The sequence below is a fragment of the Ambystoma mexicanum genome, chromosome 4p (assembly GCF_040938575.1).
Source record: "Ambystoma mexicanum isolate Mex_15411 chromosome 4p, UKY_AmexF1_1, whole genome shotgun sequence".
NCBI lineage: Eukaryota > Metazoa > Chordata > Amphibia > Caudata > Ambystomatidae > Ambystoma > Ambystoma mexicanum.
In genome coordinates this window covers 797,525,402-797,551,719 of record NC_090927.1, presented here as the reverse complement: position 1 = coordinate 797,551,719, position 26,318 = coordinate 797,525,402, and the positions used below count along the sequence as shown (strand labels likewise).

General features: G+C 47.7%; 1 protein-coding gene across 1 annotated transcript in view; it reads right to left on the bottom strand.

Annotated features, from left to right (window-relative positions):
* The window catches only part of NT5E (5'-nucleotidase ecto), a 1,024,615-nt gene that overhangs the window by 277,621 nt on the left and 720,676 nt on the right, over positions 1-26,318 (bottom strand). Inside the window, exon 6 of the mRNA XM_069606337.1 lies at positions 23,821-23,929. Coding sequence (XP_069462438.1) covers positions 23,821-23,929 — 109 coding nt within the window. The remainder of the gene's footprint in view (positions 1-23,820; positions 23,930-26,318) is intronic.

Below are 26,318 nucleotides of genomic sequence, written 5' to 3'. Positions count from 1 at the left end.
TGTGAGCACGGGGAGGAGGGCGAATCGCCGCCCGAGCCGCAGAGTTTTGAAGCAGTTGAAGGCGCTTAGTGAAGTAGCTAGGCGGGCCCAGGTGAAGAGAGTTACAGTAATATGTGGTGCTCAAAACCAGGGCAGCCACCACAGGAACCCGAGGTTTGGCTCGAATGAAGGGGTGCACCTTACGTAAAATCCGTAGTTTAAAGTTCCCAGATTTGCAGACAGACGCCACCTGGGGTGCCATGGAAAGAGAGGATGAGAACAGAACACCCAGATTTTTTACTGAGGTCGCAGATGTAGGGCATGTGCCTAGTGAGGTAGGCCACAACTCAGAGGTCAAAAAAGAGTAGGAGCTAGGAGGTGCCCACCACCAGAACCTCCGTTATAGAACCATTGGGCTTCAGTCAATTTGTCGCCATCCAAGCACCAAAATCTTCCAGGCAGCTTCGTAGCCGGGCCGCAGTGTCAGCCCTGGTGAGGTCAAGCCGAACCAGGATCTGCGCATCATCGGCATAGGAGTAGTATCTGAACACATCTGCCAATAAAAGAAGCAGGAGAGGGCGAATGTACAGGTTAAAAAGGATAGGGGAGAGTGCAGATTCCTGAGGGACGCCACAGAAAAGCAGTCCCGGGAGGGAGCAAAAAGGAGGCAGAGACACTGACTGGGTCCGATCAGTCAGAAAAGCTTGAAACCAGTCGAGGACCTGACCCGAGATGCATGCATCAGACAGCCGGGCCAGAAGAGTGGGGTGGTCTACTGGATGGAGAGTGCATTAGTTCTATGTATTTAGAAGGTCTGTTTTGAAGGTAAGTAGGTAGGGTTTTAATAATTAAGTTAAGGGTGATATATCCTTTATGATCAGTATCATTAAGATTAAAATGTATACAAAATTGAGGAAACGGGATAACTGTATTATTATGGATTGTGTGTTTAACCTGAAAAATTCCAAGGGCATACCATCTCTGCAGCAACTTATGATTAGGTTGAAAAGGGAAAGACTTATTGAGCCATAAAAGGGCTTTAGTGGAATCCTGTACAACGAAGGAACAGTTCATTTAATAATTCCAAGCATTTTTCATAGAATGTAAAAGAGGGAGTTTTTTCTAATTCCTGGCCAAGAGGAGATTTGAAGAAAGTGAAACTATGACAACGTTGCAATTAATTTAGATTCTAATTTAATCCAAATAGGAGCACTAGTCAGTTGTGATTTATTATGATGATGCATAATCATTTGTTGTAATAAAAAGGGTTTCTTGAGACAAAGTATTATTAATACAAAGTAGAGTAGAGTATGAAGAATAGAGTAATTTAACAAATATAGACACTGTGGGAAAAAACATGTAATTTTAAAGATTCAAACATAAAAGGCTGTGAAACATGATCAAAAGCTTACTCGGCATCAAGTTTAGGAAGAATAAGAGGTTCTGGGCACCTTTCTGCATAGGAAAGGACATTAAAAAGAAGTCTGGCATTCGAGGAAGCAAATCTGCCTTTAATGAAGCCTGACTGATCTATATTGACAAGTTTAGGGATTACCAAGTCCAATCTGTTGGCAATATCTTTGGCATGAATTTTTTATTCAGAATTAATGAAGGAAATGGAGCAATCATTTTTGACATAAGAGGAATCTTTATCAGGTTTAGGAAATAAAAATAAAGCTTCTCCAAAGGGACCCGAACTATGATCCTGAGAGAAGAACTCAAGAAGTTTGGGAGAGAGTAGCGCTGAAAAGGCATGATAAAAATCGAAAGGATACCCGTGTGGGCCAGGGGCCTTGCCAATCTTGAGATCAAGAAAAGCTTTTTGAATTTCTTGCAAAGAAATGTGAGAATAAAAAAAGGATAAATCTATTGAATTGTCTATATTGTTTAGTATTTATTTAGTATTTAGTATTTATTATATTTGTATAGGGCACCAGGCCCAGGGGCAACCGGGCGCCTCACTTAGTTACAGCATGATAAGGCAGACAGAGCAATAATTACAGGTTACAGGTATGAAAATAACAACGAAAAGACAGAGCAGATTATATTTACAGGATACAGATATGTACAAGGTTACACCATGAACCCAAGGCTAGATGTCTTGGGCGGACAGCCAAGCTTTGGTTAGTTGTTTGAATCTCAGGAAGGAGGGTTCTGCTCTAAACTCATTTGGAAGCGTGTTCCATAATTTAGCTTCCATAATAGGGAAGCTAGTTCCACCTGATCTTTGAAAATTGAAAAGTGGTACGCCAAGGCAGTTAGTTTGAGCCATTCTGCGAGGTCTGGTGGAATTGTGGAGGGCAAATCTGTTAGCCAGGTAGCAGGGAGCTTGGTTGTGAAGGCATTTATGAGTCAGAGAAATCCGGTGAGGGATAGGGAGCCAACGGATGTTGCGTCTGGTGTTGGAAATGTGTTGACGCCTGGAGATGTTGAGGGCAGCTCTAATAGCATTGTTTTGGACAATTTGTAGCATATTTAGGTTGCAGCGATTAGTGCCCAGGTAAAGAGCATTGCAGTAATCAATCTTGGACAATACAAGGGTCCTAGCTAGGGTAACACAATTGGCTGTAGAGAGAAAAGGGCGGCTAGCTGTGATAAGCTTGCAGGTGTATGCCGCTGCGGAGGAGACCGAGTTGGTTTGTCTTGTAAGGGATAGAGTAGAGTCGATGTAGATCCCTAAGGTTTTGGTATCCTTGGCGGTTAGGATGGTGTTACCATCAATGATGGAGTTGAATGCAAGGTCAAGTTTAGAGAGTTTTAGTGGTGAGCCAAGAATGAGGAGCTCGGTCTTTTCATCATTTAGACAGAGTCTGTGTTGCGCCATCCAGGCTTGGATGACCTGGTAGACGGCATTGGTGGCGAGGGAGTCCGCTGTGTAGTCACCTGAGATTGGGATTAGTATCTGGGTGTCGTCAGCGTAATTGGTGTAGGTGACACCCAGATAGTCCAGAATATCAAATAGGGGTTTTGTGAACACGTTGTGGCACACCGCCGAAGGAGACAGGTGAGGGTGGGGCGGCTGCTAGTGGAGAGAACACGCGCATTGATCTATTGTCCAAGAAGGAACTAATCCAAGTTGTAGCTTTGTCGGAGAAATGTGCAGCTGATTTAAGGTGGTGACATAGTATTCTGTGATTGACAAGATCAAAGGCCGCAGAGAGGTCCAAGAGGAGTAGGAGAGCAAGTTTGCCCTTGTCTTTTAAATCTTCGATCTGTGTTTTAAGATCTATAAGGGCAGTTTCAGTGCCATGGCGCGGCCGAAACCCAGATTGCCTGAGTCCCAAAAGTTTGTTGGATTCGAGGTAATCTTGAATTTGTAAGTATGCGGCTCGGTCAAGGATTTTTAGTGGAAACGGGACCGTGGTGATTGTCCTGTAGTTTGTAGGTATGCTAGCGTCCAGAGTTGGTTTATTCAGGGGGGGGGGGGGAGATAACCCACGCATCCTTTAGGTTGTCAGGTACAATCCCAGAACTAAAGGAAGCGTTGATGAGCGTGGTGATGAATGGCGCTAGGTCATGAGCTGCTTCCTTGATAATGGGCGCCGGGCAGAGGTCGCCTTGACAATTGGAGATGACGATGATCTTTTCCACATCAGTAATGGAGAGTGGAGAGAAGCTAAAGGGCGTCAGAGAGTCTGGGATGGAGCGGTTTAGAATAGGGAGAGGGTTAGGTTGTAGGTTGGATTGTAGACTAGTTTGTTTATTGTTAATTTTGATTTGGAGAGAAGCAATCTTGCCAAGGAGTGACTCTTGGATTTTTGTGCACCAAGTACTATCTTTTGTGCAAGTGTCTGGTGCCGTGACAGGAGTTTCAAGTTCTTTTAGGATTCTGAACAATTCTTTGGTGTTGGATTTGGCTTGTTTGATGCGTTTTTTATAAGTGTCTTTTTTTGCCTGGAATATGGCTTCCTTGTAATTAAGGGTGGCAAGGAAGAGGCAAGATTTGTTAGCTGCGGATTGATTGCTTTTCCAGTGTGATTCTACAATTTGTTTTTCTTTGCGCAGGGTTCTGAGCTGGGGTGTGAACCAGGAATTGAGGTGGGCTCGAGGTTTAGGCTTTCTCAATTTGGATGGGGCGATGGTGTCTAAAGCTTTTTGCATAGCGAGGTTAAAGGTGTCAACCAAGCAGTGGGGTCAGAGCATGTACGAGTCTGATCATTGAGCACTGGAAGGATAAGAGGGAGAAGTCTGTCCCCGGTAATGTCACGTTTATTACGTGTGGCGATAGCACGTGCAATAATTGGAGTAAGGCTGATAGGTTTGGACAGAATGTTAAAGGTAATTAAGTTGTGGTCAGTCCACGCACATGGTTGGTAGGAGATAATATTAATGGGGCAGTTGTGAACAGCTAGCCAATTAAGGATTCTACCCTTAGCGTGTGTAGGTTTGTTGGTATGCTGTGTGAATCCTGCATTCGTGAGCATGTGATCGATAGTCGTGGCTGCAGTGTCATTGGGATCCGTAAGGCCAATGTTAAAATCCCCTAGTATCAAGATTTGGGAATTCGTTTTAGTATTGTGGGTGATGATGTTAGAAAGGTCCTCAGCGAAGGTGGATAGTGGCCCTGGTGGCCGGCAAAGTAGATGGAAAGTGATGGTGTGGTTAGGAGTGACGGCTAATTTGGCTGTTAGTGCTTCCATAGAGGAAATTTGATGCACAGAAGAAGAATATTCTTATAATGTTATAAAGAATGTTCTATTCTTTATATAGAAAGTTGATAATATTATCATTATTAAGTTCTGAGTAAAAATAAAAAAAATGAGCTAATAATTTGATTAGCACTAGGAACCCTCATGCCTTGCTGATTAATGATAGAATTAATAATAGTTATATAATATGATATGGCATTTGTAACGCGCCTATACACAAGTGTTTCAAGGCGTGACGAGGCGGGGGGGAACAAGGGGAGAACAGACAACGATCCTACTAGGCCAGGTGTCATTCAGATCGTGCAAGGGTAGGGGGACTGGGAAAAGTGCAAGGGGAAGGGGAGAGGGGAAGTACAGTACATGGTTAGTAGAATACAAGATAAGTAATAGGGCCAGCTGGTGGCAAGTGCAAGGAGAGTGCAGTACATGGTTAGTAGAATACAAGATACATAATAGGGCCAGCTGGTGGCAAGTGCAAGGTAAGTGCCGGGAGAAGGGGCTGTAGGATACAGAGACGGTCCCGTAGTGCAGGTAGGTAGTGCAGGGAAGAGTGGCAGGGCCAAGGACCGAGATCGGTGAGTGGCCAGTTGAAGATTCAGTGCAGGTTCAGTGCTTTTAGCAGGGGAGAGAGGGAGAGAAAGCGGAGGCAAAGAGGAAGGTTTTGAGGTGCTTCCGGAACCGGAGATGGTTCTCCTCAAGTTTCAGGGAGGCAGGAAGGCTGTTCCAGAGGGAGGCCCCTGCTGCGGAGAGAGATCTACCCCAACTCGTTGCTTGGAGAAGCGGCTGACCCTGAGGTAGTTGGAGGTGGATGAGCGAAGAGCTCGAGAAGGAAGATATTTAGGAAGAGAGAGTATTTTGGCCCAAGGCCCCAGAAGGCCTTGTGGACAATGCAGAGGGTTTTGAACTTAATCCTCGCGGCCACTGGGAGCCAGTGTAGCGATTTCAGTCCTGGAGAGATACGGTCCCTGGGCTTGAGGCCAAGGACAAGTCTCGCAGTCCTGTTCTGGATGAGGTGCAAAGGGCGGAGAGTAGAGGCAGGTAGATTTAGATAGAGGCTGTTACATTAGTCCAGCTTCGACAGAACCAGGGCTCTGGAGACAGTGAGCTTCTGGGGGAAGGAGAGGAAAGGAAGGATACCTCTGAGGAGGTGTAGCTGGTAGTGTGACTTCTTAGAGACGTCAGATATGCGAGGAGAGAAAGTGTGGAGTCGAAGATGACCCTAAGGTTTTTTTGCCTTGCAGGTAGGAGCAGGAAGAGGGCCAAGGGAGGCCGGCTAGAGAGCTGCAGGGAAGGAGGGAGTGGGTGTCCGATAAGTAGAATCTCAGTCTTACTGGCATTAAGGCAGAGGTCGGTGGCGGCACACCATTCCTGGATAGCAGAAAGACAGTCAGAGATGAGGGAAGGGGAAGAGGAGGCCGAGGGTAGCCTGAAAATGAGCTGGGTATCATCCACATAGCACTGAAAGTTGGGACAGAGAGCGGCGATGCGGTGAGCAAGAAGTGCCAGGTACTGGTTGAACAGCCAGGGGGAGAGGTTAGATCCCTGGGGGACACCACAGGTAGAGAAAAAGGTGTCAGAGAGGAAGGAACCCAGTTGGACCTGGGAGGGTCGATTGGAGAGGAAGGAGGTCAGCCACGCCAGAGCCTGACCAGTGATACCCAGGTTATCACGGAGATGGTTGTGCAGGATGGTGTGGTTGACAGTGTCAAAGGCAGAAGAGAGGTCGAGCAAAATGAGAACACAAGGGGTGTTAGAGTCAAGGTTTGAGAGCAGATCCTCACGGATGTTCAGGAGAGCAGTTTCCATGCTTCTGGCAGCTCTGAAGCCAGACTGATGGTCATGAAGACTACCAACAGATTCAGCATGGAGATTAAGCTGGGAGAAGGCCAGTTTCTCCAGGAGCTTGCCCAGGAAGGGAGTGATAGAGATTGGGCGATAGTTAGCTGGGCAGGAGGGGTCAGAAGAGGGTTTCTTAAGAAGGGGGTGCACAAGGGAGTGCTTGAGGGGGGATGGGAAGACTCCAGAGGCAAAGGAGTGATTGCAGAAGTCAGCCAGGGGAGGCGCCAGGGAGTCAATGTGGTCCTTGATAGTTTTGGAGGAACAGGGGTGGACCTGTTTTGACGAGACTTTCATAGATCAGACTTGTCTCGAAACCTCGTCAGCAGAAAAAAGAGGAAAGGCAGAGAAGGAGGGAGGAGGGGTGGCTGCAGAAGGGCCAGAGGGAGAGCAAGGAATAGAGGAGGGGAGGCGATAGGAGGAGAGTGAGGACAGGATGTCCTGAGTTTTTTAAATGAAGTGAGAGGCCAGTGCCGTGCAGAGGGCCTGGGAGGGGACAGGAGAGGTGGAGACTGCAGCAGGGTTGGCCTACTCCTGGCAGATTTTAAAGAGTTCGGCCGAATTGTTAGATGCCGCAGAGATGCGGGCTTGGATAAGGGCTCTCTTCTTAGTGAGAACGGAGAGCCGGTATTGCCTTTGGAGCAGGCAGCAGGCCAGTTTGTCAGAGGATGAACATGAAGCACGCCATTTCCTCTCTGCCACCCTGCACTTGCGTTTAAGGGTGACGAGATCCGAGTCGTACCAGGAGTTACATTTGGCTTTGGGCTTCAGGCGGATTCTCATGACAGGGGCAAGGATATCAAGGGTATCAGATATAGCAGAGTGGAGAGGGCTGTGTCAGGGTGGGAGTCAGCCGAAGGTGGAGAGGGGGGCGAGAAGGTGGAAGCGAAAGCCTCAACTGACACGCGCTTCATGGGTCGGATGACCGCGAAGGTGGGTGGCAGTGATAAGGGTGGCTTTGCCTGTGGGGTAGGGAAGGTGAGGTGGGAGGATAGGAGAAAGTGATCACTCCAGGAGAGAGGCGTGGAGAGAGGGACAGAGAGGGGAAGGTCAGAAGAGATCAGAGCATCAAGAGTGTGCCCTGCAGAATGGGTCGGCCCAGAAGGGAGAATAGAGAGTGAGAGAGAGTCGCAGAGGTTGCGAAAGAGTCCAGAGGGAGGACGGGAGGCATCAAGGTGGATATTGAAGTCTCCAAGAAAGAGGAGTTGAGTGGCTGAGGACAGGAGTGAGGAGGAGAGGTCAGCCCACTCAGAGAGGAAGGAGGAAATTTGACCAGGTGGCTGATAGATAGTAGCCACGGTAAGGGAATGGCTAGGGGAGAGAGAGAGAGAGAGAGTCGGCAGACAAGGCATTCAAAGGAGGAGTAGGTCTGCGTAGGGGGGACAGTGGCAGGAATCCACTCAGGGAAGATAAGGGCCACACCCCCCCAGCACGGTTGGGCCTGGGAAAGGAGATACGCCCTGAGGAGGTCAAGAGGAAAGAGCAAGAGAGAGGGCAGGGGGAGAGGGTGGAGGCAAGGTAGCCGAGGACAGAGAAGAGGGGACAGCAGGAGAGGAAAGGAAGTTGATGAGGCGCGGGAAGCGTCTATCAAGGAGGTGGAGGTTGGCCTGAGGGCCTTGGACCAAGATGGTCCCATTAGCGTAGACATTAATGATGGCCTTAGAGGAGCGGAAGGGGGCCAAGAGGACATCCCAACGGGTGCCACCATTAATGGGAGAAGTTATTTATTTTTTTGAAGGCATGAAGCTAGCAATTTGCCAGACTTGTTAAATTCCCCCATAACATTTGGCTTAGCTCGATTGGAACTCAATTTGTTAAATTCAATGTATTTAGCTAAGAGGGCTTTAAATGCAGTATCTGTGGGATTATTAAAGTATAAGTAATTATTTTGCGATTTTGTCATTTTCTTTCTTTTTAGAAGGAACACATTGGGCCTCATTATGACAAAAGGTGGTAGCCGTGCGGGTAAATACCGGCACGGCTGCCGCCGGAGTCCTTTTTTTTGGCGTTACAGCCCCGGCGGTCCCTCCGGCCAGGCGCCGGAAAAATAAAAATCCCTATTCCCATCGAGTCCCATTGGACTCAATAGTGAGGACGGATGCACCGGCACTGTGCTGCACATGACCTGTATCCAAAATACTATTCTAGCCCTCACATTCTGTAAGTATTTCTAAAGTGTCCTGGGTAATGTCTTTGGCCTTGGAAGTGCAGAAATGTTCAAGTTCAAAAGAAAGGTGTAACTCCAACACAAATGTTCCCAACGGATAGTATTGACAGTTCCAGGGAATTACTTCCTTTCCCAGGTTTCTCTTTTACACCAATGGGACAAATTAACAAGACAAAGTTTCTTACAGCCCAAGAGGATATCCCCTTCCTCTTGGTGTTGCAATCCGCTTGTAGGAAGAATGTCTCCCTTCGCCAGGTCTTTTCAAACTTTCACAATCCTAAGAGTATGAGTCTTCCTTAGGATTCTTTATTCAACAAAACAACTTGAAAGCAAAACAACTTGGGTGTTGGCTCCAGCCTCTCAGGACATCTGGTATACTCCCCTGCCTCTGTGTTTCCACACTCAATGCAATTTGACTCACACACGTATCTTTTCCTGCCAGGCCTTTTCCATGTGTTTCACTTTTTAGATTTGCAAACTTGACTTTGCCTTGCACAATCTCCTGCCAGGGCTTTCTCATGTGATTTACTTTACACACTTGCAAACCTGACTTTCCCTGGTCACTCTCCTGCCAGGACATTCTCATGTGATTCCCTTTTACACATTTGCAAACTGGACAGTTCTTGTTTCTAACATTCACTTCTGGTATTCTTCCCTTTCAAATATTGTATAGAAAATCCCTTTCATTCACTTTGCTTGCTCTTTTCTTCCCTTAACAGCGTTTCCAAAGTACCCTGGTGTCCCAGATTCCCTCCCTAGGACTCACTGGCTTTTCGTGGCTCTCTTCGGTCCTCTTGCAGTAAACGTGAAGCAGCTCTCTGGCATTTCGTCTCCACTTTACAGCCTCACCGGTTTTACCTAGCGGCTTCCACATCCTTCCAAGCTCTTGTTTTGCGTCAAGCCTCTCTGTTTGGGCAGCGTTGGAACTGCTTTCTGGTTTCCATGGCCGTCGGGAAGACTTCTCTTTGCTTTCCGCTACAGTCCAAGCCCGGAGAACCTGCTTCTCGAGTCCTCCTTCCTCTGCCGACGTCCTAAGACTTCTGGCTCCACGGTCTCCTATGCAGCTCAGCAGTCCCTCGGTCGGCACCCACATGATGAGGCTCCTTAAAACAGCATCTCCCCGCTTCATGCTGGTTTGGAGTTTTAAATGTCCTGGCAACTATCATGCGCTCACAACCACTAGAGCACGTCCTGGGCTTCTCGGCTTCCTTCATCATCGCTGCTCCGTTCAGCATCCTCGTCCCATTGTTTCCATACAGATGGGAATAACAGGATGTTTTTGCTATTTCATTTCCAGAATACCAAAATATGTTGTTAGCAGGTTTTATGGTTGATTGAAGGAGTCTATCACAGTATGCCATAAAGGCATGAGGAATTGAGGGGATATCCCCAAAAGGGAAAGGGGGCTATGTGTTTTCATCCAATGATGTTGGGTCATCCCCTTGAGGGTCTCTCCCCCTTTTGGTCCTCCCTCATATAGCCGCCTCCACGGTCAGGATCAGATAGCGACTGCCGTCCAATGGCCACATGGAAAGAGGCTAACTCTGGGAAAGTAGTGATGACATCATTGGATTTATCACACAGTCTACAGGCTACTGTCACAAAGGTACAAAAAGAACCTATGACCATATTAGTCAATATTAAACTTACTTAAATGTAAAGATAATAAAAATATGAATAAAAATGCAAAGTTCTTTTTTTGAGGCTGCAGCATCTGGCTCTATGTGTTTTATAGGGTTTCTGGATTTGTCTCGATGCTTATCACGGGCGTCGTAAGAATTTGATGAAGGTTTGAGGCCGAGTCTATACCTGGAATGATTGAATTTACCAGTTGTAAACTTATTGCAGCTAAAAGAGCTAGATGTTTGAAGAGGCTGTTGCAAGTTGGTGCACGTCACTAAGCAAGGAGAAGTAATGGATGAGGCATCCATATCAGAAGATTCAAGTGATTTGATAAGGGCGTACAATTCATCAGGATCTGAGTATTCTCTAGTAATGCCATTAGGAGGTGTGCTAATCATTCCTGCCGGTTCCAGTAGGCCATATTTAATATCCAGGTTTTTCAGTTTTGGTTTCATCTCCAAAAACCTTTTTATTTTGTCTTGAGTAATTTTGGATAAATCTGGAGAAAAATTAATTTTATTACCTTGAAACATTAAAGGAGATTTTTTTTATGCTGCTTGAAAAATGTGACATGCCTGTTGGTGACATAGAAGATAGGCAATGGAAGGCTTGGGAGAGAAACTATTGTTAGTAAGCCAATGTTTAATTATGTGCACTCTTTGAAATTCCAGAGGTTGGGAGAAAGTAAAATGTAGAACTTTAGGAATCCATTCACGTGAGAAATTAATAGGGTAATTCTGTTCAGAATTTTCTGCAATCCCATAAATTCTCATATTGTCTCTTCCATTTCCCATCTTCTAGGTTCAGCATTTCAGTCTCTGAAGTCATTTATGCTGTATTTGCTCAAAACCCTCAAGCCTGTCTTCAGTAGATGACATGCATTCTTTGACCTCAGTCAATATTCCATTAATTAGTTTACTTTCATTTTTGAAAACACCAAAGTCATCCTTCATTGCAAGAGATCTGGAATCCAGTACTGAAATTGAGGATTGTATGGTAGAAAATGAATTCAAAATGTTTCCCATCCCCTCATCGAGTGATGTTAATTCCATGGAGGAAGTGGGAGAATTTTGTTCACTCATTTTGTAATAATTAGGTAAAGTAAGAATACTTTATAATCCAAAATCGTGCAGTAAATCTATGTAAGTGAAATAAAAGCGGCAGATCCACAGAAGGGATCCTGGTGTCAGTAGAGAGTAGGCCGCTCAGTCAAACTGCGGCCACGCTGTGGCATACAACATTGTGCCGCATTATCTCCTTAGGTGACTCGGCAGCGCTACCGTCAGCTGTGCGGATATTCTTTTGAGAGGTCAGTCAGCCCAGAAAACCTTTGTCTCTGCCGCAAATTGTTGAGGAAAAGAACGCTTGAGCAGTATCAAAGAAGATTCGCGCCCGGGAAGACCACATTACAACAGACTTTCTTTCAGATAACTTTGTAATCTGTAACCTTGAAACCATCAAGGAGAAATGTGAGGAGCAGCGGACAAATATTGAACGAAATTCAACAAAGTTTGTCTCGGCGGATGCGCTGCCTCATATTAGTAAGGTAATGTGACAAACATCACATAATTGTAATTCTGAAAGTCTGTAATGAACAAAGTTTATACTCGTTCGGGATGAACAAGGGCTCACGCATCCATCTTGTTTGGTCGCAAGCCACGCCCCGGATTATGTGGTTCTTAGTGCTTATTTAAATTACATTACAAGAAAAGCCCACTCATTAAATGTATTAAACCACATTCTACATGGGATAGGTTACAAATGTAATATACCCTAACACTGGTAGCCCAACTGCCCTTTTTTTGGTTGGATCTGATAAGCCAAGCTCACAGTTGTTGGAAAAATGCTGCTTCGATGTAAATGTTGCAGTGGAAGGAAAACCTGCTTATAAAGTGGTGAAAGCAACGTGCTTCATACCATATAATCTGTGGCATTTACAGGTCTGCATCACACAGCACTTTGCAGGATTGGGTTGTTTGCCTTTGGGTTGATGCATCATTAAGCTTGAGACGTTTTGAGTAAACCATTGATCATTGTGAAGAAATAAAACATGTGCACTGCAAAATAATTGAGCTGCACCCTAACAGGGTGGTAATTGCACTCTGAATAAAACAATGTTGTAAATTCAAACAAAAAGGGACACACATCATGCAAGATGTTTTGGCCCCAATTGACACGTTACTTCCTAATGGTTCATTCTGTGGAGTTAAGCAGTTGTCAGCGGGTTAATCAATACCCAAGGAACAGCAGCTCATGAAAGGAAAGAAAAATTAGTGGGGCTGGTGGGGGCCGAGCGTTAAGGGCTTAAATATTGTGAGAATTCACCAATCGAGGTTCGCTCACACACTACAGCATTTAAAGTCTAGATGTATGCGCAGAGTGCAGCGTCCCAGAGCTCACCCAATATCTCGGTACTGCGGCAGGTTAGAAGGACACATACTCTGATGTACCATTTTAGTGTAGTTTTACTTCACAAAAAGGTGTAAAGGCCTAAATCTGCCAAATCTATGGGTGTTCCCTGCCTAACAAACTAAGGTGCTCGTCAGTGCAAGTCTTTAATCAGATTCTGTCAACTGTCCAAAACTATTTTATTCTGACCCTACCACTATTATAAAAACGAACGTACAGGAAAATGACTCCCTTCTCATGTTATATGGGTTTTCCTCAAGTTCAGTTCAACATGGAATTCGCAAATATTTGTTAGCCACCACTCATTAGGCTATACAGTTAAGAACTGGAAGAATCCAGTGTCTGAACATGTTCCTTTACTTATCTTCGCTAGTTTCTCTTTTGTTCTTCTTTCTGTGATATTATTTATTTTCCGCCATGGACTATATCAACACTTTTCTCTTTACTTTCACAAAAATTAATCCACTCTTTTGTTATGTATATTTCATCCTGATCACCACAGGTTATAAAGTCCCAATATTCTTTCTCACTTCCTTTCATTAACTAGTCTATACTGTGACGAGTATGAATGTTCCAGCAATTGTTATTACTCTCTTGGTAGTTTCAATGCTCCAATTTTACTGGAATGCTCATACTCGTCCCAGTAATGATTATTACTCTCAGGGGGTAATTTATAGAATTCAGCGCACAAGTGGCGCACGCGGCTGGCGCACAGTGTGCGCGTGCGAATCCCTGCGCCAGCCGCGTGCGCCAAAACCCATTTCCGCGCACAGCGTATTCATGGATTCCAGCCACCAAAACCAGCCGTGGCGCACAGTGGCGCAGCGACCTTGCAGCAGCGCCAGTTACGCCCCCAAGAACGCCTTCCGCGCAGGGAAAAGCCATCAAAATCCCCAATCCAGCGCAAAGGGCTGCGCTAACCCTGTACCAGCACGGAAAGCGGGCTACGTGTATTTCAGGGGTTCACGTGAAGTTTCTCACGCGATCGGGCCTGGGGGAGCGTGCTACGTGTATTTCAGGGGTTCGCGTGAAGTTTCTCACGCGATCGGGCCTGGGGGAGCGGGCTACGTGTATTTCAGGGGTTCGCGTGAAGTCTCTCACGCGATCGGGCCTGGGGGAGCGGGCTACGTGTATTTCAGGGGTTCGCGTGAAGTTTCTCACGCGAATAGCCTGGGCGCGTGTATTTCAGGGGTGCGCGGGAAGTTCCACACGCGAATAGCCTGGGCGCGTGTATTTCAGGGGTGCGCGGGAAGTTTTACACGCGATTTCAGCAGGGTACGTGTATTTCAGGGGTGCCGGGGAGTCCTACATGTGATTTGACAGTGTGGGTCCTCCCAGGTGTTCCCTGTACACCCTCCACGGCCCCTGCAGGCAGCCCACACCACAGGGGACTACCCTGCATCCCTGGTCATGTCCCGCAGGCAGCCCACCCAACATGGGCATGCCCCCCAGCAAAGGCACATGTCTCCTTGAACTAATGAACACCAACTCATGTCCCCCACCACCCCCACCCCCCAGCACTGTGGGGCACCTGCCAGCAGGCCCCCACCCATGTCCAACTCATGTCCCCCACCACCCCCACCCCCCAGCACTGTGGGGCACCTGCCAGCAGGCCCCCACCCATGTCCAACTCATGTCCCCCACCACCCCCACCCCCAGCACTGTGGGGCACCTGCCAGCAGGCCCCCGCCCATGTCCAACTCATGTCCCCCACCACCCCCACCCCCCAGCACTGTGGGGCACCCTCCACCAGGCCCTCGCCCATGTCCCATCCATGCCCCCCTGCACCTGGGTCCCAACAATCCCCAATCATGTCCGTAATGGCCATCCTCCCCTGCCAAAAGGCCCAACCAACTATCACATCCACCCACATATCAAAGGCAATTACATGTTACACACCCAATGTAAATAATGCAAATGAACACATGTCTGTCACACACAATGGCTGCAAGTAAATGTTAAAACACCCAACATGACATGCATGAAAGTAATGAGATGATACGACACATTGAAGGATGAAAATAAAAATGTATTGTAAATCAACTAGAATGGAAATGAAATTAGAAAAACCACAAAGCAAAACAACAAAAAGAAGATGAATGTCCATGAAAAAAATCCAAAAAATCAAAAAATCCATAGAAGAACTATTTACAAGACAATCCCGGGTCCATGAGCCCAACCAAATGAAACCTAACTATGTCAACTAACTAAAAACTGAACTATATACAAAAAAGTGGCGCTTGTCCAATCGCAACCAAATAAAAAAAAAATAATTAAAAAGGAAACCTACCACTAACTATATAACTATATACAATGGCAGCGGGCAAGTCCTGCGGCTCACTCTGTGATGTTGCCGGCCAGGGCATCATCGAACTCCATGTCGATGTCCTGGAGGCGGGACTCTGTCCTGGCCCCGAGGTCTCGCAGGGATAACCCCATGTTCACCTCAAACTCCCTGCGAGCTTCCTCGAGGCACTCAGCCCGCCTCAACGCCCGACGCATGGAGAACTCCGCCCTGACCATGGTGAGCCGCTCCTCTTCCGCCCGCTGCCGCTCCGCACCTATCCGCTGGACCAACTGCTCCCACACGGAAGACACTACCATCCCAGGGTTCTCCTGCCCTCGGGCCGATGCCTGCCCCTCTGATCTTGATGGCCCCGAGCCATGATGCCTCCCACGTCGAGCCTGCTGCTGCCTCCGACGCCACTGCCTCTGCCAGCACGACGGCATCCAGGATGATGGAAACCACCGACGCCGTCGTGCACGTGACCTGCCCGATGATGCCGTCACATCCTCCATCTGCTGGGGTCCAGTTGCTGTGTTGTCCACCCCTGCTGGACCTCTGACTCCCGACTGTGGCAGGGATGGGATCCCCACCGAGCTGGCTGCATTGGTCAGGGCAGGTCCACAGGGGGCCCTGGTGGCATCTGGGCCGGAAGACGGCAAGGAGAACGACTGGCGTATAGTCTCCACAGAGGAGGAGAGGGCCGCCAGATTGGCCGACACATGCAGGAAACCCCCGAACATGGCCGATCCCAATTGGGCCACGTCGGCACGGTGCTCTTCGTGATGACGTGCGTGCTCCTCCTGGGAAGCACGCACGGCATGACGAATCACAGCCGTGCGCATCGCGACCCCAATCAGGACCTTCTCCACACGGCCAGGGGTCCCCTCGTCCGCAGGTGGAGGGGAGTCAGATGACATGGACATCCCCTCTACCTGCGGACGGGCCTGGGACGGGGCATCCCTGCTGGTGCAAGGTGGTGCACCCACAGGTTCAGGGACAGCGACATGCACAGGCCCCTCCACGGTGACCTGTGCTGCCTCCTGCCCCTGCCCCTGGACTGCACCACTTGCACCAGCAGGGATGCCCCCACCAGGCCCCATGTGCGCCTCAGTGGCGGCCTCCTTCTCCTCTGTGGAAACCACCAACCTGGATGGCTCCTCGCCGTCTACCGCCGTAGCAGGCCCCTGTGGGGGCTCACCCACCCCTTCCGCTGCAGCCGTGGGGGCATCCCCGCCGCCTTGCTCCACAGCGCCGTCTCCGCCCTCTCCTTCACTAGCCGCTGCGTAGAGGGAGACATAGAACACAAGCATCAGGGTACTGTAGAATGGTCCCCTAGACAGGAAGCAATAGCAGATGAGTGCCACTGTCAAAGTACACTTCCATCATGTCACACCACAACACATGTGTCAGTCCAGGCAAAACACACACAGTGACAGTCATGGTGCGTGCCATGGACATTTCAATGCATGTCCAATGGACTCTCGAATCATACAATGTAATGGGACTCACATGCATCATGGGTCATGCCTATCACATGCACACACTTCACCTCAGTCACATCCATCTGGCCCCGTACACCCCAATCACAGTGCATACAAGGATGACTATGCTGCATCAGTGAATCTGTACATTGTCACAGACATGTGTCATGCATCCATGGCACTCACAAGTCACAGACACGCAGGTCAGGCACACACACATGGATACCACATATGTATCTGGCATCAGCACCCATCCCTCGCCCCCACCCATGTCCAGGAACAGAGACTGCCATGCTCTCATGTGTGCAATCTGCACAGGGCTCCCCATGTCGCATTCAAACGCATGCAACAACCATGCGGTTCACACATTACAGGTCGCACATGCATTCCCATGATGTCCCTGCACACATACATGCGTACATGGCCTATGTCACACATGCAGGCAAGTATCAGACAACCAGCACACTGCAACATGCCCTGTCTCACACAGCAATGCTTCGCCACTTACCGCTCAACTCCAGACGGGTCTCCCTCTCAAGGACCTGGGCGTGGAGCGCTGGGTGTGCGCGTTCCAGGACCCTCAACTGGATGGTACTCATGCGGCCCCGGCCCCCCTCCACGAGGCGCCGGGCCTTCATGAGGGTCCTGGACCTCAAGTCCTCCCAGCGCTTCTTGACCTTCTGGATGGTGCGGGTTGCCACCCCCTCCGCGTTGATGGCAACCACACAGTCGGCCCAGATCCTCTCCCGTCCTACCCTGTTGGCGCGGGACGATCCGAAGAGGGCATCATACTGCCCCAGGACTTGCTCCACCAGGACACCAACTTCGGTGGCAGTGAAGCTGGTGCCCCTCTGCCCCTCTGGCCGGGGGTTGCCACTGGGGTCAGATGTGGATGTGCCCGACATGGCAACCCCAGGGGCAGGAGTGGGTGGGCAACTGGGTCCTGGGGCTGGGCTGTGGAGCGATGTTATTCGAGTCGGGAGTCTTCTGTACCAGCAGGGGTGGACACAGCAACTGGACCCCTGCAGATGGCTGATGTGCAGGCACCAAATGGCAGGGCACGGTGGCAGCAGGCAGGCAGCAGCAGATGGCAAGTGGGAGGCTGCTCGGGGCACTGGGGGGCAGTGATTCGGCCTTCTGGGCAGGAGCGTGGTCTTCCGTGTGTTTTCGCGTGGCCAGCTTGATACGGAGTGATTTGGCACGTGAAAATCCTGCACGTCAGCGTGAAAATCGAGGAAAGGCCCTTAGCGCGTAAGCGCGTCAGCACGCGTACGCGATTTCATTGGACCAAAGGCCCTTGCAGCGTAAGCGCGTCTGTGACGTTTTGCGCACGGGCGTTGCCCTGGCAGGGCTTGGTGATCCCGCGTGCATTTATGTTCTGTACGTGCTTTTCGTGCGGTGCGTGTGTTTTTCATCCGTTGGGGTTCACACGCTATTACTTCACAGCGGGTGTTGGCTACGCGTTTTTCTACACGCAAGGCAGACGGTGAGTGGTACCCCGCTCCCCCAGGCCCGATCGCGTGAGAAACTTCACGCGAACCCCTGAAATACACGTACCCCGCTCCCCCAGGCCCAATCGCGTGAGAAAGTTCACGCGAACCCCTGAAATACACGTACCCCGCTCCCCCAGGCCCGATCGCGTGAGAAAGTTCACGCGAACCCCTGAAATACACGTACCCCGCTCCCCCAGGCCCGATCGCGTGAGAAAGTTCACGCGAACCCCTGAAATACACGTACCCCGCTCCCCCAGGCCCGATCGCGTGAGAAAGTTCACGCGAACCCCTGGAATACACGTAGCACGCTCCCCCAGGCCAGATCGCATGTGTGACTTCCCGCGAACCCCCGGAATACACGTATCCCGCTCATTCGCGTGTGTAACTTCCCGCGCAACCCCGAAATAAATGTGCCCCGCTCGCACAATTGCTGTATGTTGCCACTTTTGTAATGCGCAGGGACGCTACCGCCTGCCTTCGTGTGGCGGACGTGTATCGGCTTGTGCGTGTCTTTCGCTGTGCGTGGCTTTGCCTTATTCGATTCCATGAATACGTGTGGTTCGGGTGCGTGTAGCCGTTCCGTCTGCTTCCCTGCAGTACATCCCCAGTTACGCCCTTGTTTTCGCGAGTTGTTCCCCATTCCGCGCGTTACGCCCCGTGTTCCGCCCACTTTCTGGTGTATGCGCCGAGGTTGTGCGCTTTCACTGTGCGCATCGCGCACGTCTTTTGGGATGTTGCAGTGACGTGTGCGCCATGCACGGGTTTGACGCACATCCCGTGGTAAACACGCGCAGGGACTTCCATGAATCGCACGCGTGCGCCTGTTTTTTTCCGCTTGCGCCTGCTTGCGCGAAGATTTTCGGTGCACGTTTCTTCCATGAATCGGCCCCTCAGTGTTTCCAATACTTCCTTTTTGACTGGGGCGAGTATGAGCATAGCAGTAAGGTTTATTACTCTCTCAGTAGCTCCAATACCTCCTTGTGACTAGGACGAGTCTGAGCGTTCCAGTAATGATTAGCTATCACTTCAGTCTCCCATTTTCCCTGTTACCTGTGTTTGTAGGGGGTAACGTCACTGGGGTCCTATGTGGACAGGGTTCTGCTTCTCTTCTTGTGAAAACGGCTTCTGGCCTTTTCAGCAACGCATGATACTGTTGCTTCCAATCGCTTCCTTCTCGGTCAACTCTTCAACCGTGGCGTAGGCATTGTTTATGGACCCATCGGTCTACCACTTCTCGCTTGAGGTCACACCACCATTTCGTACAAGTCCTTCTTCCCTTTCGAACTCTCATTCAATATGGCTTGCATAATCTTCTTCATTCCAGTTTTCTTTAAGTTTTCTCTCATGTTGACAATAACAAACTTTAACTTGTTCTTGATGTCTTGCGTCATGGATTCTGATTGAAGAAGGTGCAGTGATCTTAGGTTTAGTGAGTTCAATGGAACGGGAGTCCTTGTCCCCAAAGGAGGAGTCTCTCCAGGTGAGGTCCCGCTCGTTTTTACCCCTAGGGAGGGTGTTACCTAGCAGGCTCACCTCCCTAGCCTCAAAATGAAAGGCTCCCCTTTGGGGAGAAAAGACAGAATCCTGTGATACGTCACAGTACACAGTTAGAAGCTGGTATCAGTGGCAGAGCTTCCGGCTGGCTGTCATATGTCAGTGCAAGCAATACGGAATGCTAAGGAATCCCTTGAGAATCAGGTGGAGATCTCAGGTTTCCTGTAGCCATGTGTGAGAGGGGCATCCTCTCACACATGGCTGTTTCTTTTACTTTGGATATTGGGACTTGTAGTTTCTTTCCCTTTTTAAATTTAGAAAAACTTCAAGTCCCAGAACTCCAAGCAGAAACAGGACTGTGTGACCTTCTCACGGATGGCCAAGAGGTGGTTTTGAGCTCTGGTAGCCACTTCAAGAATTCAATGAGTTTCTCTGCAATCGGTTCTACGTGATTTCATCGCCGCACTTTTCATCGCAGGGTTTTTTGCCACGTTTTTTTTTCTCGAAAAAAACATCTATCGAATTTTTTTTTGTTTTTTTGGGGGGATAACCCTCTCAAAGCCCCCTTTCTTTTTTTTCTTTTTTGTTTACATCGCGAACACCCTAACCCATTTTTAAAAAAATTAACCCCCCCAAAAAATTGCCAATGCTATTTTTTGTTTAGAAAGTGCATTTTCCTAAAGCTATTGATAGGGTGAGTGAAAGAGGGCAGAGCCTCACTGTATGAAGACCTTGGTTTTATCAAATTTGAATAGGGCTGGAGGGGGTATGTTGGCAGAATGCAGTGTCATTGTCTGATGTTGCTGCCCTACAGCAATACAAACTTCATGAATTGTATCCACTAAAGGGGGTTTTGACATCTAAACACACAGAAGGGAGAGGACCTCCTGCAAACCAATCCCCCACACCCATTGGCACCCCCAAATCTTTCCCTGATGGATGTATGACTCGTAAGCAGGCAAGCCAAAAGTGCAGCTGTTTGGAATTATAAATTGCTTGGTTTTAGGAAGGTACTGCACAAAGTATGGGGCATAAGGGTTCAACACTGTGTTTGAGCCAGGCTGTGGCCAAAGGCGCTGCTCAAGGTGATTTTCAGCTCTCACTGTATTTCGGACACTATAGGGCATAGCACATGACATTGGGCACCCTGCGAAGGGCTTTTCAAGAGAATTTAACTTTGCCAAGGGATACTGGAGCTGACTGGTGTAGTGTGTTGTGGTGTCCAGCTGACCTGCAACGCTTGTTCCCTCCCCCACGGACAACTTGCAAAGCTGCATCATTGACTCCTCCCCTTTCCCACGTTGATCCTTTAGCAGAGGCACTGGCCTTACCATTGAAACAAACTGCAGGAGGAGTAGGGGTGCCGCCAGAGGTGGTAAGGGACGGGGGGCTCATAACTAAATACTTACATGAAGCCAAATGTTAGCCTGAAGTTGTCGTACAGGCTGCTTTGATCACCCGTTTTCTCTTTCCTCCTCACAGGCATCAGAAGTAGGTACAGATTACACAACCCTATTCACGTGCATATATGAAAAACTCTAGGGCCTTTACAATCAATTGACGTTCAAGTAATGATGGGGCTTCTTCACACAGACATGACCGCACCATCTAGAAGCTCCAGCAGTTGAAGGGTTCTGCTGGATTTCAAACCGAATGTTGTCTAATTCACACACAAACGTGCCTGTAGAGGTTAATTAGCACATTCACACCATTTTTTACTCGCCCCAATGTAATTATCACTCGCCAATCGTGAGTATACATTTTGCGGCCTGCTGATAATATATGTTAATATAATATCAGACAGTACTGTTGCTGCAAGGCACTGGGTTACTATACAGTGTGAGAAACGCCAACGTTGTCTCACTTACTAGTCCCTGGGGATCTGTCATCCAGGTGGCCAGGACAAAGCCAATGCTATTGGATCCAGCTCCTGGGGGTGGACCAGTGGGGGAGGATCACCTGGGCGAGGGGACTTCGGGTAGTGGTAGTTGGACACCAAGGGTTGAGACGCAGTATCCCCTTCTCTGTAACACCTTTCCTCATCCTATCCTGTAGGATATTTAGAGGCTCCGCCCCCCCTTCCCACACAAACATTTTCTTGCACAATAACAGACAACAGACTAACACCAGAGCCATTTACCTGACATGTCCCAATCCACGGATCAGGCAGAGTCAGGCAATTGGCAATCACGCACACCTGATGGCCCTTTACCTTCCCCACAGGGATAAAAGTGGAGCACAAAAGTACACTTCGAGCAAGGCCGAACGCACGAGGAGACAGCTACAACAAAGCAACAGTTTAAGAGGAGAAGAAAGGCGCTGAGATCTAGAAGGATGACAGAGGGGGGATTGCCCTTGTCCTTTTCACATCAGACCCGCGAAGCCTTTGAAAGGAAAAGCATAAGACCCTGAGCAACAGTTGGCGTGCAAAGAAGCAGAAGTCAATGGTACACGGGGGCCTCTTGCTTTGATAACGCAGGCAGAGAGGCAAGCTGGCTAGCGTGGTACTATCCTTGACTCTGGAGAACAAAGAAGCCAACAGGTTCAGCACAGGCGACTCCGGAGAACAAAGAAGCAAACGGGTTCAGCACAGCCGGTGAGTCGGAGGAAACTGATAGTAAACCGAACTGGGTTGAGCTCAAGGTTGCAAGTAGCAACATTTTTTAATGCAAGGAATCAGAAAAAATAAGAACTTGTGTATGTGGTTGAACTGTAGAGAAAGCCCAGTTGAGGTCCATGTTCAGAGGGGTCCGGTGTCACATGGGCACTCATACGAAAGACTCTGACCGAGACCTATTCTTTGAAATGACAAGAACCAGAAGCCCTAGGACAAGGGTGGCGTGAGGCGTCAGAGTGGTCCTATAAGGGTTATGTCAGTCGAAAGTCTCTGACCCGTTGCCAGAGGAAAGCTAGGGAAAGAGAACCCTGCTTTCTGATAACATTGTGAACTGTGGAATAAGGCCAGTGTAAACCCGAAAGAGGGATGCTGAGAGAAAGCTAGGAGAAGGGAAACTATGCTTTCAGGTGAAATTGAGTAAAACATGAACCGTGTTAAGAATACATGACTGTGTTAAAGCAAGGCTGTTGTGAACACGACAGAGGGAGGCCCAAGTCGCAAAGAGGATCCGAGCCAGGCAGAGGGCGATCCTAGGGGCAAGAAGCAATCGCCCAAGGTGGAAGACCACCAAGAGAACTTTTGTTTATTTGATTAAGATACATCAAGAGTAATACACCCGTGAACATTGTGTCGACAAGAGTAAACCCGGTCGAGGGTTGTCCAGAGTGGGGAATTGTTTAAAAGGACATTTGACTCATGCAAGCAATATTTGAAAGATTGTAGTGAAGCAGACGGATGAAGCCCAAAGTTGCAAGAAGGATCTGAGCCCGGCAGAGCGAGATCCAAGGGGCGAAGAGCAATCGCCCAAGGTACCAGAGTACCGAAGGAAACTTTTGTTTGTCGTTGTTAAGCAGAAGACCTTCTAAGGCAAGATACTTCATCAGGAAAGAGACTTCGCCTCTGAGGGTTTTGATGTTGTTAAACCTGAACGGTAAGCCTCATGCTGACGAGGCCCAGGAGTGTGCTGTGCTTGGAAGTCCCGCCTTGTCCCGTGCTTCAAACGTGGGCAAGGGAGACCCAGCCATACCATCCTGACTTATCATTTGGTGAACACCTCTTTGTTTTCTAGTGAACATTATCCCACACACTTTTTGGAATTTAGTGGTAAGGATTGGCAATAGGTTTTTTAGTATAGGCCCTTTTTATTTGACAAGACGCCACTAGGACTGCCTTACTCTTATTTGATGGCGTAGCTTGCTCCCATCTGAGATTTAGGTCTAGATTAGGCATTTATCTCACCCATTCTAAAGTTCAATAAACACCCTTTAACTGTGATCACTTTTGTCTGTCTTTACTGTTGCCACCACTAGTTCCTTACAACAGGGAGTTGCATGCGTTACTGGACTGCCACAACATGAGGTAATGTTGCGCTTGCTATAGCGTTTTATGCCCCACAGCACTGAGGGTGAAGAATGGGGAGGAAGTCAGAGGCTGCAGGCCAACAATTTAAGCTAAGTACTCTCACTCGTCCACTCTAGTCCCATACATCCCTAATAAAGATCAATGATCTAATTTTCGAGACCAATTAACTGTAACAACGAAAACCTCTGCTGCTTTATTTTCTCTGCCCCAACAGCCCTGTACCAGGATCTCATTTTAATTCCTAAATGTATTTCAACAAAAACTGTCAAACATTTTCAAGGTCAAGATCATAGGCAGCTGATTCAGAATTATGCAATACATTATTAATGAAATAACTAGAGAAAATAATGAGAGCTAACAAAGAAAACAAAAAAAACAATACAGTAAAATGGAAAATCAGAAGAAGGGAAGCTCAGGACGTACCATTACTGCTACGCTCATCGATTGGCGCGCGTATACTTCCCCCATTCAAGATGCACATGGACACATGATTCCAGCTCTTTTCATCAGGGTATCTAATATTGTGGTATATCTGAATAGATGAAGAAAAACATTACTTCTTGCATGATGCGTTTCACAATATCTATATATGTAAACTCATTCTCATTCACAGTCGCTAGCCCAAATTCCTTAAGCCCCAGTTATCATTCCTGTCAGCGCATACCTTTTTAACCTGTCCATCTGGTAATTGATTATTAATTCCCTTGTAGCAAGTTAAAACAAATCACTTATCAATTTCTTTCTCTAATCAGCACACATTATGTTACATGTTTTAAGTGCCACAAAATATTTCAGGTCATAGCATTAACATACACCTACCGGTAACTTTACTGAGATTGCACCACCAAGCCTGAGATGGACCACTTTTTAAGACATAGTGGCACAGTATACAACAGGAGCCTTTTTGCCAACTATTTGCAACATTACATAAATAAGTGTATGAAGCAAAGACTAGAATGATTTACTTCATTAAAATACTGGATGGGTAGCATTACAATGTTCTGCGTGTGCAAGCCCGTAAACCCAGATTTATTAGTCAGTATTTTTCTCTCTTTAGAGGGATTATTTTCTGCTTTTCAGAAGGCGACTTAAACTGCAGAAACGGCACCAAATGTTGTAATGGAAAAGCCACAATCTCTTTCCGATGGCCATGAAACCCTCCAACTAAACCCAGGTCTTTCACAATCTCATCACTCTGTGGCACACGAGAACTAGATTTGAATTTGTATATATAGGCAGATGGCACATTCTACTGTGGAGAGGTAATTTATACATGGAAACATGCTGACCCTAAATGTCTCTATGGAGAGGAGGGACTGCAAATTGTGAAGGGTCAGTAATGCGAGGCGGACACATAGTTTTCTCACAAGTAGCCATCTTTATTTAAATAATAAGGGTGAGAAAAACGCCTCACTTTCCTTAAACTAAAGAGGATTTCCCTGCCTATTAAACGAAGACTAAAAAAAACATTATAAAAAGGTTTCCGTCCCTCACACTTATACACAACAAAACATGCAGGTATTATCAGATGGCTGATCAAACTCAACAATGTAATAATTATTAACAAACACAGCTTTATAACAAAGGTTCTGTGTAATCTGGGTCATTTCTCCCTTCCCCAGGATCAAAGCAGGAGAGTCGTAGACCAAAGTTCAAGTCAAGAATGTATTTTTCAATATTCAAAGTCTGTTTGAAAGTATAACAAAAAGTTCTCTTCCAAGATTACTGTTCAAAGTGGTCACAATTTTCTGCTTCAACAAAACCCAAAAGACTTATCTTCCCATTCTTTGATTGTTCAAAATACGTAATAAGATTTTGTCAGGATGAATTTTTACCACAGTTCAAATCATTACATTCTAGCTAGTGGCCTTGCCACTTTTCACCACAACCTTCAGCCACAATAAAGTAAATATCTTCTTCCTGGTTTACTAAACTGCCAGGAATAGCCACTAAAAAGTCCCTTTCCTGGTATACTTGCCTGCCAGGATAGCACTCCTACTAATACTATCAATACTCAGTGATGAGGTTAACTTCAAAGCTTCATAAAGGCTTTCAACCTTCAACAACATTGAGGTTTGTAACTTCTTTCAAAAGGACATAATACCCATTGATGCCGTTTGCTCCTCTGACTTGTTTGCCACATGCAATGCAGGTTAATTTCCTCTCCCCCTTGATGAGGATTGCAAGGAGGGCTTCTTCCCTGTCACTTTTGGGTTTCTTCTGCTTCACCAATTAACTGCTGATAACATCTTTTATTTCGTTTTCTTTCGCTAGGAAAACATGTTTCCCTCTTATTTATGATTGCTTCTTTTTGGCTTAGACAATGCTGGATTTCCTTATCAAGTATTGACCCATCTTTACTTTGACAATTCTTGTTAGTTTTTTCAGGTCTTATCCCCTTCTTTTGGCTTAGGCAATACTGGTTCTCTTGATCAAGTATTGCCCTCTCTTTACTTTGGTAACAATTAATATATTATTTCGGTTTCACATTTCGATTAATGTAAGAATTATTCCAAAACTACTTTAATTCATTAGTTTGGTATTCAAAGAATGTATTCCCAGACAGCAGTCTGTCACAGAGTCCCCCTCCCCCCCGAGATCACCTTGCATAGGCAAACTCACTGGTCTTCCTCTGCGTGTCCTTCCCACCCACTGCTGGTTCAACTTCTGCTTCCCGCGCCAGGATTTAAATGCCGAACCGCTCCGGTCACCCCTCCAATACTTGCGCCTTCTGTGCAAGGAGTCCGCTTCACTCCTAGCACACTCTGGTGCTTGCCAGCCAACGGGGCACCACACAGAACTAGAGATCCTCTATCCCACGGGACAGTCATCCCCCACACCACTTCCCACTGCATGACCTCTGCACCTCACGGCCACAACTTTTTCAACTCTCTCAGGACCACTACACTCTGGAAAAGAAG